This window comes from Xiphophorus hellerii, chromosome 24 (genome assembly GCF_003331165.1).
Source record: "Xiphophorus hellerii strain 12219 chromosome 24, Xiphophorus_hellerii-4.1, whole genome shotgun sequence".
Classification (NCBI taxonomy): Eukaryota; Metazoa; Chordata; class Actinopteri; order Cyprinodontiformes; family Poeciliidae; genus Xiphophorus; species Xiphophorus hellerii.
The window spans coordinates 17,258,331-17,270,959 of NC_045695.1; the positions used below are offsets into that span (position 1 = coordinate 17,258,331).

The window sequence follows — 12,629 nt, forward strand, 5'->3', positions numbered from 1 at the left end:
CATTTTTCTGCTTTTATCTTCCTTTAATATCAAAACCTCCCAAACAAACCAGCAACGTAGATTTAAGTATTAAAATGATCAAAATTTATTTTAAATAAAAACATAAAGGTTGTAAGAAAATGTGTAGAAACTGAAAGCTAACTAGCTTAGCATTCAGTTTTTAATCTGTTTATTAAATAAATAAACATCCAAATATTTTCCACTCCAGCCTTTTATCTGAAACCTTTTTGTAAACAATATATAATTATTGTTTATCATAATAAACAGCATAAAATTGCTGAGTCAGTGTTAAATGTTCATGATAATCTGCTTTATTTAGCAAAATATGAAAATATTTTTCATATTAACAGGTGAAATCTGCAGGTTTGTCATTAATACAATAAATCAGTGGAGGGATGAAGGCTAGCTTAGCTTTAAGCTAACTGAAACTGAAACCGTCTCTTTAAGGTTTATTAACTTATTGGAGATTAATGAAGTGTATTGACTGATTAAAATTGTGTCACATTAAATAATACAGTAGATGTTTAATAAATCTCAGGTTTATTGACGTTTCTTTCCGTCCTCTGTCAGAAAGTTTCTGTCTGAGGCGGCGCTGCTGTTTCCTGTGTGAACACAGAGGTTATTTTAAAAAGGCAATAACTCTAAATTTAACTAATCCCAAATAAATCAGATCTGAACCAAACCTCTGAACGCCTATGAATAAAAGCTCCGTCCCTTCATTTCTGCGCCCTGACACATCCATCAATAAGCTGCGCTGGATTCGGTGTCATTTTGCTGTAATGTTTGGTTCTGGGTTCTGGGTTCTGGGTTATTGCCAACGCGCCGCGGATCCTGCAGGTCCGGGCTCGGCGTTCACACAGATGCGAGCTGTCAGAGGAAATTCAGCCTCTCATTTGAATCGATTAGCGGAGCCGCGGCGGGTCAGGGCGGAGAGAGGACTTCAGCTGCTGCTGATTTCCTGCTGAACGCCGCCGACCCGGAACCGGCGTCCAGAACCGGCGTCCAGACCCGGCCTGACTCCGGGTTGGCCCGGGTCTGGAGAAAGACATCATCAGGCCGGCCGACAGGAACACCTGAGGCCCTAATTGACTCAGAGAGCCCAGCCATGTTTAAAGCAGTCCCGCTTGAGCTTCATTACATGCAGAGCCCATTTCCATAGGCCTCTGGGACCGGCTCCGGCACCGGGCTGCAGGATAAATGACCGCTCCATGATAAATGGTTCTATTAGCGATCCAGATTGTTAAACTGTGATACAACAGACCGGAGCCCATTCATCCCTCCTGCTCAGGCTGCTGTAAATAGCTGCTTTTTATGTGTAAATAACATATTAAAACTCCGCATTAGCCATGTCCTCTGATAGAGACCAAACTGTTGTAAATAAATAAAGGCGGACGGGAATATAAAACAGGCGGCTGGTATACGGCTGCTGTCGGCTCAGAGGTGGCAGCAGCCCGCAGGAAGCTGCAGTATATCAGCCGCTGCCTCCAGGTTCAAGGACCCCGCTCTCTCTGCATGCATGTGGACTTATCAGCAGCTGGCAACTGGAATAATAATGCATATTACTGAGATAAGTAATTGCGTTGTCTCATGGCGGTGGCAGACGCTCGTAGTTTAAGCGCTGGTATCTGATTGGCTGGGACAGCCACGCTGCTTGTTTATTTAAGATGGAAACACGAGGCGCTGATAGGAGGAAGACTTATGGAGAGACTCTTTATTTAGCTGTTAGAAGATTAAAAACCTGCTGCTGATATTGAAATATAAATATACAGAGAAGTTTGGGTCATACGCAGAGAGAGGATGAAATAATGAGGAGGGAAACCTGGAAACGCTTGAACAAACAGTGATGGTAGAGTTTGGTAGAGATGTAATAATAATAACAATTATTATTATTATAATAGTTTTTCTGGTAGGTTTTAATGCACTTTCTGCTTTGTTATGTATTACAAACGTGCACAAAACTTTGTCAGTGATCTGCTAATGTCGAAAAACACAATTTCTCAATTCTGTATTTCTATTAAATAATAATGTGAATAAGTTTGTACATTTTAAACCCACCTCATCCTAGTGGCAAAACGTTTTATTTTATTTTATTTGTCGTGTTTTTATGAAGCAAATTAATACATTCAGTGGAGCCACTTCTATTAATCTGCTAATGGTGAAGCTAATGTTTTGCTAAGTGCATTTTCTAACTTTGAGATACGTTTAACTCTGTCAAGATAAAGTTAGCGCTTTAGCATTAGCTTTAACTAAATACCATGTTGGTGTAGCGATTCAGTGTCTCTAACTTTGAAAACGGTTAGCATTAATAACGTAGTTGAAGTTAGCGATTTAGCATTTTCTTCCACTAATTGCTGGTTTTGTGTTTTTGTATTTTTGCTAACTTTGAAAGCGCTCAGTTCTGTCAACGTAGCTGAAGGTAGCTTCCATTTAAGATATTGCTAGTGTAGCATTTTTGCTAACTTAAAAAACATTTAACTCTGTCAAAATAGTTGAAGTGAATGTTTAGCATTAGCTTCAACTAAAGACATTGTTGGCTTAGCATTTTGCTAACTTAGCAGTGTCACGGTAGTTGAAGTTATTGCTTTAGCTAAGCACCATGCTAGTGTAGCGTGTTAGCATTAGCCGAACTAATGTCTATGATTAGATCTTCAGAGTTACTGCAGCTAACTTTGTTAGCATCATTAAAACAGTTGATTGCTCTGGACATTCAGGTTTGGTTTTTCCTCTTAAACACCAGAGATTTGGAACCAGAACCAGGAGAAAACATCCAGTCCTGGTAATGACCCGGTTCCTCCTGATATCTTCTGTCTGAACATGAAAGCATCGCTTAGAGTTGCTCCAGTTTGGTTTCCCTCTGCGGTGGATCAGTTCTGGCTCAGACTACCAGCCTCTGCAGCGTCGGCGTAAAATCTGCCTAAAACACAGTAAAGTTCCTCCTTTGTCCTGTGAATATAACATGCAGATCAGCTCAGAACATGCGGAACCAGAACCCAACCAGACGGCTGCTCTGACCGCCCAGGCGCTGAGGGATTATCACCCGGCGAGGGAGCGAGGCGGGCTTTGTTCAAATATTGAAGAGGAGAGAAGTGGAGCAACAGCAGCAGCTCCAAATGTAAAGAAGTGTCCTACATTGATATTCTCATATGAACAATTAATGTTGGTCTTCTTCATCATGGCAGGCCACCAGGTTCTGGTTCCGCTGAGCCTCCGGCTCTATTTACATTTCAAAAGTGTCCTGTCGCTCTGCATCCGGCTCAGCGCTCCGGCCGCCGCTGCCGCCGCCTTTTCTGTCTCCACTGATTCATCCGCTGTGATACGGCGGAGGTGAGGCCGACGTCCTTTAACCTCGTTAAGCTCAGCTTTCATCACGAAGCCGCTGACGTCTCTGGAACCAGCGTCCTCACCGCGGCTGGTTCTGGCGGGTTCCTGGGAACCGGGCCGCAGCAGAACTACCCAGCCCAACCCAAACATCTTCCTGCTCTCCTGGATCGACACCAACTCCGGTTAACACCTTAAAAATGTTCCTGGAAACAGGAGGGAACACGAGGGAAGAGGAGGAAACATGGGGGAACCGGAGGAAACAGGAGGAAACATGGGGGAACTGGAGGAACCGGAGGAAACATGGGGGAACTGGAGGAAACAGGAAGAAACAGGAGGAAACATGGGGGAACTGGAGGAAACAGGAGGAAACGGAGGAACCGGAGGAAACAGGAGGAAACATGGGGGAACCAGAGGAAACAGGAGGAAAGAGGATTAAACAGGAGGGAAGAGGAGGAAACAGGAGGTAACAGGAGGGAACAGGAGGGAAGAGGATTAAACAGGAGGGAAGAGGAGGAAACAGGAGGGAACATGGGGGAACTGGAGGAAACAGGAGGGAACAGGAGGAAACAGGAGGGAACATGGGGGAACAGGAGGAAACAGGAGGAAAGAGGATTAAACAGGAGGGAAGAGGATTAAACAGGAGGGAACATGGGGGAACAGGAGGAAACAGGAGTAAACAGGAGGAAACAGGAGGGAACAGGAGGAAACAGGAGGAAACAGGAGGGAACAGGAGGAAACAGGAGGGAACATGGGGGAACAGGAGGGAAGAGGATTAAACAGGAGGGAACAGGAGGAAACAGGAGGAAACAAAAGGAAACATGGGGGAACACGAGGGAACAAGAGGGAACAGGAGGGAACAGGACCTGCACCGGCTGCTTTACTTTAACCAGACATGGACGATTTGACTTATTGCTCTAAAATAACTTTTCATACTTTAAGAAGTTTGATTTTTATCGTTAAACTGCATTTAAATATATAGTTGATTTATATTTATAGATACTTTCAGTGGAAAAATAATAAACAATCTCAACTATACAGATTTTTAGGAGGTTTAATCATCATCACAATAAATCTAAATTATTTTCATGAAAGGAAATTTATTGTGATTTATTACTAATTTTACCATTTATTAAAATAAAATAAAAAACAATTAAATCTGACCTGTTTGACGTGATTTTCTATACAGTTAACTTTTTATTTTATTATTTAACTAAAAGCATTTTTTGGTGAAAAACATGTTAATTTTCATGTATGTTAATTTTTGCATTGTTTTGTCATATTTCTAACATAATTGATACAATAAAACTCATCAAGCCTGTTTAGGTCAAACAGCAGATTATATATATATATATAAATATATATACATATACATATATATATATATATATATATATATATATATATATGTCATAAATGATGCATTCAGAGTTATTAAAGTCTAAAATAAAGTTTATATGTTTTCAAAAACAGAATTTTTAAAATGAATTGAATCCAGTTTGTATCATAATTGGTACATCAGGCCTGAGCTGTAAGAAAGTTATGAAAAGGAAACAGTGTTTTAATGTAACTGTAATGTTATATCTGTTTTATAAATATTATTGATGGATTTTATGAACATGAGCGACTTTAATTTAATGAGTATTTTTATGGTGGAGGATTCGGGTCTGGACATTTAAAGCTGGTTCAGGTCAGCAGCTCCAGACGTTTGGTCAGAAAAGCTGGTTTAGTTTTGAACTCGTTCAGAAACGCTCCCTGGAGTCGTGTAGATGACCTGAACTCTTCATCCTGCGTGGTTCTGTCAGGTTCTGCTTGGTGTCTAGAGGAACCGGGCAGATGAAACTGGGTTCTGCTGTAGGACATGTCTCTGGCTCCAGTCGTCTCCTCCACAGTAAACGTGTCACAAAGAGCCGAGCGCTCTGGGCTCTGCGCCTCGTTCCAGACTCTGTTTCCAGCTTTGTCTCCTCTTCATCAATTAATGAGCGTTTCTTTGTAATGGCAGGCCACCAAGTCCTCCATGAATGAGTAAAAATGTCACTAAATCACACGTTTAATTTGCATGTCAAAGGGCCCCATCAGCTTGCATCTCTGTCAGTTTTTGAAGCTGCGTGTCGTCCCCGGCTCCATCAACCCCGGACACTTTTTAAGGTTTTCTCTTCTCTATACTCTGGAGGTAAGAACAAGGTCTTTCGGCCTCATTATGCCCAGCTTTCATCACTCGCTGGCTGGCATCTTTAAACATGTATTCTCTCTTCCTGCCAGCCAGCGAGGATCGCTGCTGCTCTTCATTTAGTTCAACACCACCAGCCTCACCTGCTCCGGCCCCCCAGCTCTCCTGTCACTCCGTGTTTTCTACTCGTCCGCGTTTACCGCGCCGCGCCTGCACACGGCGCCCATCTGCATTCATGATTCTTTCATGGGTCACAGTCTATTAAGATTCCTGTCAGACATCCGCAGCGAGTCACCTCTGACTGCTGAGGGTTCCTCATCAGGCCGCAGAGAGCGCCGGCTCCCGGGACGACACTTCTTCTTTGAAATGTATATTTCATGGCTCCCCTTTGCCCCCTGGCTGAGCACCTGTGAGACCCCGGCTCATTCTCAGCCGCCTCACGGCTCACAGACAACCGGACCCGGCTTTGAAACGGCGCGTTACCTCTGGTCTCCGAGGGCGACGGCTTCTTGGGGAGGTCGCTGAAGCTGCTGCCGTCCATTTTGTCCTTTTTCTGTGCGGCTGGCGGTGACGAGGTCTCCATGGCCGACCGAGGCGCTGTGAGAGGAGAGGAGCATAAAACAGGCCGTTAACGTAAGCGCTCAGTTTAGGGGGAACATGAGGACGCTCTGGAGACAGACTGAGGAAGAACTCAGGTGGCCTGGGATCCCACAGGGTTCACAACAATTAGCCAAGAGCCTCTAAAATGTCCGACTTTAGCGAGAACTGAGGAGAAAATAAAGCTGCTAAAACAGTCGGATGGTTGGAAATGTTTCTTGTTTTTAAGAACCCAGACAGTCAGAACCACCAGCTGATACGCTAAGGGTTCAGTCACACCAAACCTGTTTCATCGCTTTAACCCGACTCCAGTCCGTTTATCCAGAAAGTCTGGTTCGGTTGGTGTGAACGCTAATTGACCTCTGACCTCTGGTCCTCCAAACCTCAGTCTGGGTTCGGTTGAAGTGAGTCTAGTTCAGTTTGAATGTATAGTGAACACCAAGCGAACCAAAGCAGGAAATGGACTACAGCGCAGGGCATTCTGGGTAAATACAACCAAAGCTAACAGGTTAGCCTAGCGCTACCAGCAGAAATGGCTCCTGGTCTCTAGCCAAAGACTAAAGACAAATCCTCCAACCGCTAAAATCTGACGCCTCCATTTGGTGAAGAAGGAAGTTGCGCTCAGTGTGTTCAGAGGTTTTTGGTGCAGCGCCCCCGCAGGCGAGGAGGGGAACAGGTTTTTCTTTTAGTTTGGATGGTTTGACTCAGCGCAGTGTGAACGAGAACCACACCGGCTAAAATGGAACAAATGTTGCAGTTTTTGGTCCCTAATGGAACCGAGTCGACCTGCTTACCAGATGAAACAGATTCAGAGCGAGTTGTTACCTGAGGTGGCCAAAAGGGGGCAGTGTAACCAGGTTCCTGTGATCACAGTAACCAGGATGAAGATTATCATGGAAGATGTTCAGAATATCACAAATGTTTCTGTTCAAAATTGTCTGAAATAAGCAACAAAAAAACTCAGGATAATTTGAGTTCTGTGAAAAGAATTTAAATTTTTGGAAGAAAGTCAGATTATCTTGACTCGTAATGTTTCAGGGAGTTTCTGCTGCTATTTTTGCTATCTTGAAAATGGACGCCCCTTTATTTGGTAGTTATTTCCACCAAATAAATCACTTTTCCTTTTCTTTCCTAGTTACCAAGGTTTGTTGGTGAAACAACAGATCAATCCGCCTCTGTTTGCTGTAAAATCAGAGATATTAACAGTTTTATCTGCAGTCAAAGCTTCACCTCAGCCTGTGAACTCGTCTCTGACCAGCAGCAGCCGACAGGTCAACATCTGGTATATTGTATTTACATAAACTCTGCGTGAACTGCAGCGTGAAGCTGGACGTCCTGGTTGGCACCCGGCCTGTTGGCACCCGGCCTGTTGGCACCCGGCCTGTTGGCACCCCTAATGTTGGCACCCGGCCTGTTGGCACCCCTAATGTTGGCACCCCTAATGTTGGCACCCCTAATGTTGGCACCCCTAATGTTGGCACCCGGCCTGTTGGCACCCCTTCTTTCTCCAGGAATCTCAGATTATGTTGGAGGGCTGAGCAAACATGTCGGAGGATTTGTCCTTGTTGTGCAGTTTGCTCTCTTCCTGCAGCTCCCGCCTTTCACAGCTCAATCTGCTCTCTGGCAGGGGGCGGGCCGGGGGCTCTGGGGTCAAAGGGCACAGAGGATAAGGAGGTGGGGGTCCAGGCCGCATGTCATCAAAGTTTATTTGGCTGTTGACCTTTCCACAGGCTCATTCAGAGCCTCAACAGTTAGAACAATGCTACTTTATCTTCAAAGCTGGATGGAAATGAAGACTGTGGAGCAGAAAGTGGCATCGTCCTCCAGAACCCACTGGTCCAGGACCCGCTGGTCCAGAACCCGCTGGTCCAGAACCCACTGGTCCGATCAGTTTCTCACACGTTCACCAGGTTTCAGCAGAGCAGGACTCTTCAACGCCTCACCTGGGAAACCAGTTTATCTTCACTGATATCAAATCCCAGGTGAAGAGACTTTTGTCCAAACCAACCAGAATCTGAGTTCTGCTCCACTTCCAGACCCGATCACTGACAGGAAGCAGCACATCTAGTCTAAAGACATTCAGGAACATAAAACCCAGAGGTCAGATTAAAACCCAGAGGTCAGATTAAAACCCAGAGGTCAGATTAAAACCCAGAGGTCGGCTTCCTCCAACAGCAGAACCTCCATCACATCCCGCCCGCTGAGCAGCTGCAGGATTCAGACTTTGATGAACCTCTGGTTCTTTTACTGCCTGGTAACAAACCAGCGCCTGAGGGACAGCTCTGTCTGGATCGTCTTCATGGCTGCGGATGAATCGGCTAACAGGTGTGGGCGGACGGCGGCGCGGCCTCATGGGGAGCCCTCACCACACACAGCCGTGTTCAGAAGGTGATATACGAGCCGCCTGGCGGGAGTCTTTCACGCCTCCCGTTCTCTGATCTGGCCTCGCAAATCAATATTAGTCAGGCTCAACATTTGCTGCTCACACATTTAGCAGAACGGCGGCGCAGGAGGAAGTAACAGCTGATCTCTGAAACGTCCAGCAGCTCTCTGAGGGAAACCGAAGGATCAGCGTTAACATCCAGCTTCCTCTCCGTCCTGCTGGAGTTCACTCTAAATGGATCCATTCTGGAACTGGAACCAGATTCACTCGGTCTGATTTTCACTCATCATCTTGTTTTCTGCAGCTTCCACTAATAAAATCTGTTTTCCTCACAGATCAAATCAAGAGCCATCACAGAAACATGGTGGCTTGGATAAATAGGGGATTAGCAGTGATGCTAACTGTCTGTGTCAGACACGCTTCTGCTAACCTGCTAATAGCTGAGCTAAGTTTTAGCTTAGCGCTATAATGCAGTTTTGCTAACTCTCTTTTTCTAAATAAAATAAAACATAGATGCTAAAGAACTAAATATAAATATAATATCTAAGGGCATTATGGAGCGCATTAGCATTAGCATTAGCTAAACTGATTCTGGGATTATTTTCTATGATATGGGATTATTTTATTTGGTCTCTGTGTGTGTGTTGGTGTGAGTGAAATGTTGCAGTTCTGCATAAACACTGAGGTGTTTGATTATTGATCAGCTCCAGAAATGCTGGTCGTTACAGGAAGTGACTGTAGAAACGTTGAGCAGCCGCTTGTGTGGCGACGAAGCGCGGCCTCCTGCGGCGGGCTGGAGGCTCCCGTCACAAAGACACACAGTGATTTATTTAAGAGCAACAGATGACAAAGAGACCCCACAATAAGGTTATTTAAGGGACTAACAGCTTCACAGCGACCCTCCCCCTCTCTGCCGACTCATTGAAGTCAATGACTGTTTGTTCTCTTCTGTGACTTTTCTGCTTTTAATGTCCTTTAGAGGAACTCTCACCTGTTCATTAACATTTGTGAGTGTTGAGCTCACATGCTGAACTAGTTATGGAGGCAGAAAAGAGACTAAAATGTGTGTCAAGTTGATCAAAACCCACCAAACTCTGGAGCGAATGCGGATCACAGCAACAGACTCTGCAAGGCGTCAGGAAAACTAATGCCCAGCTGCTCAGGTGAACCAGACTCCACCTCCACTCTTCACCAGTATAACCAGCACCAAGTGGCTCCTGAATTTTTAGAACAGCTCTTGTCAAGCAAACAAATGAGTCTGTCTAAGCCTGAAAGGTCACTGCATAGCAGAGTAAAATCACGGAGCGTGCAGTCAATTCCTCGGCGCGGCGCCCCTTACCCAGGACCACTTGCTGGAATTTATGGCTGGGGCCTCGCACCTATTCTCCTCTTGAATAATGGCTGTGGTGTAAAAGAAGCCCGGGTCGGTGGCGACTCTAAAATAGAAAGCAGCTCCAAGCCGAGACGGGGTTGTTTATTGTACGAGCCAAGAAAGCACAAATAGAGGCTAACGGTGACATCTGAATTTATACCAAGCGGTTCCCCTAAACTTCAAGAGAAGCAAATGAGACCCAAAGTCCCTGATGTATCGGCTAAAAACAGAACACAGGGGAAACGTATTCCCAGCAGAACGCCTTGGTGTCTTTGGTTTCAACACGTTCAGCGAGAGGCTGAGTGATTCTCCTCGGAGGAATGAGCCTGGATGTTCAATATCCTGTGGCTGATCTCCTCCCGGCCTCGGCAACAGCAAACAGATGTGGCGGCCGAGTTCAGAGGAGGGTCGGCTCCCCTCCTGACCCGTCCGGGTGAACTGGAGGAGCGCCTCCCACCTGTGTGCCTGCGCAGACCTTGACCTCTCTTTGAGGTAGCTTAGCGCTTCCTGCGAGGCTGCAGGAAGGGATTCCTGGCATTCCTTCGTCATTATGAGAGACCTCCTCACGTGAAAAGAAACACCAGAACTCCGGTCGCCGCTGCATTCATCCATTATTTTAATTCTTACTGCACCATGAGATTCTACTGGAAAGGAAAGGTCACTTCACTGTCTAACTTCTGATAGTCCACTCGGTTTGATAACATTGCAATATTTCTTACATATTCAGCTGCTGGGGTTCATTTTTGCCCTGTTTTAAAAAGCCTGTTCCTCTCCTGGCCTGTGGGGGCGCTGCACCAAGAACCACTGAAGGAAACGACAGAAAAACCAACGAAGAAGACATGAACTCAACTTTCTGCTTCACCAAATGAAAACTAAATGGAGACGTCAAATTTCAGCGGTTGGAGGATTTCTCTTTGGTCTTTAGCTAAAGACCAGGAGCCATTTCTGCTGCTAGCGCTAGGCTAACACATTAGCTTTGGTTGTATTTACCCAGAATGCCCTGCTCTGTAGTCCACTTGCTGCTTTTGGAGCGGTTTCTGGTTCACATTCAAACCGGACCAGAGTTCACTTCATCAGAAAAAAATGTTTTTTTAAATATATTGACAAAGTTTTGATCTCATTTCTGATGGGAAAGTCGGCGCTGATGTTTGGGTCGGCGCTGATGTTTGGGTCGGTGCTGATGTTTGGGTCGGCGCTGATGTTTGGGTCGGGGCTGCAGCAGTGAGGCGACCAGCAGCTGCTCTCAACCTTCAGCCAAACCGTCCAACAGAACCTCAGCCAGTTGGACCGTTTACCATTGCTGGAAAGTCCAAACGGGCTTCCTGTGTTCGTCTGGACGGATCATGTCCCACACAGCGTGAAGGTTCTGTGGGTCTGGTGGTTCTGTGGGACTGATGGTTCTGTGGGTCTGATGGTTCTGTGGGTCGGTTTTCTTTGCCCCTCTTGTTTCTTGGTTCCTGTTGTTTCCATTCAGAGTTCCTCTTCCTACCCAGCTGTCCCGGCTCTCGGCCCGTTTGGACCTGCCATGTGTCCCTCTCTTTGGCCTGTTGCTGCTCAGTTTGGGTCTGGTGGTTCTGTGGGTCTGGTGGTTCTGGATGTGAGCAGATCAACTCTAAACCTGATTTTAACGTTTTTCCATCATTCTGACCTCAGCAGCCAAAGGAAACCAAATATTTATTATTTTAATCTCATAATTTAAAATGAGCTTTAATGTAAAATATTTATGAGTTTAATTAAATTATATTTCATTAGAGTTTAAATCTGCATTATTTACTAAATACAAACTATTCAGAAAATTAAATCAATCAAGATGTGTGAAGATCTCTGGTTTGGTTCTGAATGTTTCCATTATGAGGAAAAGAATCAACTTGTTTGATGGAGAAATGAGGAAGAAATGAGGAAGAGGAGGAGGAAGAGGAGGAGGAGGAGGTAGAGGAGGAGGAGGTTGATCCTGGACCGGAACGTTTTGATGTTTTCCTCATCGGATTCAGGAAGGAGGAGCAGGAGCTGGAGAGCCGGGGGCCGTCACCAGGCGGTGTGTCCCGGACACTCCGAGGCCCCGTCGCTGTGGCGTCGCCTCCTCTGGGTCCCCTGGGGCCCCGTCACAGAGCGCAGTGTCCGGGTCCCCGGGGGCCCCTGGGGGCCCCGCCGCTGTGGCGTGTCCGGGTCCCCCAGGTCCTCTAACGGGACGTTTCCTTCTGATCCCGTCGCTGCGGCGCTCTGACTCGGCCCGGTCCTGACGGTGGCCGTCCCTTCAGGAGTTAATTAACAACCCCATCAAAGCCGGCCCCAACACGGCACAGAGGAGGAACTACAGGCCCCCGGCGGCCCCCGGCCTTTGATTGGTCCGTCTGCAGGGGCCTCCGGTTCTGTTTGATGGCGGGTAATTGCTGCTGCCTGATGGAGGATCTTAGAGAAGATCTGCTGGAAGAAGATCTTCAGACGGACTCCAGGAGTAAATGTTTACATACGCAGAGAGAGAGGGTGTGTGTGTGTGTGTGTGTGTGTGTGTGTGTGTGTGTGTGTGTGTGTGTGTGTGTGTGTGTGTGTGTGTGTGTGTGTGTGTGCTGGAGGACCCTCTGACTCCAGAGCAGCAGAGTTTGGTTTCCAGCAGCTGGTTCTGGATGAGTCCGTTTCAGCCTCCTGCACCATCAGCCTCCATCTTCTGGACTTTAACTGGAACCAGATGAGTTTTTTCTTCCACTTCAACCTGAAAACCTAAAATTATTTTCAGCCTGATGCGTCAGGAGCTGCAGAGCGTCGGACCGTCTCCCTGCAGGAATCCACCC

At 46.2% G+C, this 12,629-nt stretch overlaps 1 protein-coding gene across 1 annotated transcript in view; it reads right to left on the reverse strand.

Moving 5' to 3' along the window:
• The window catches only part of LOC116715627 (zinc finger protein GLI2-like), a 52,574-nt gene that overhangs the window by 38,863 nt on the left and 1,082 nt on the right, over window positions 1–12,629 (reverse strand). Inside the window, exon 2 of the mRNA XM_032556158.1 lies at window positions 5,972–6,085. Within this exon, the coding sequence (XP_032412049.1) occupies window positions 5,972–6,071 (100 nt within the window). The 5' untranslated portion in view covers window positions 6,072–6,085. The remainder of the gene's footprint in view (window positions 1–5,971; window positions 6,086–12,629) is intronic.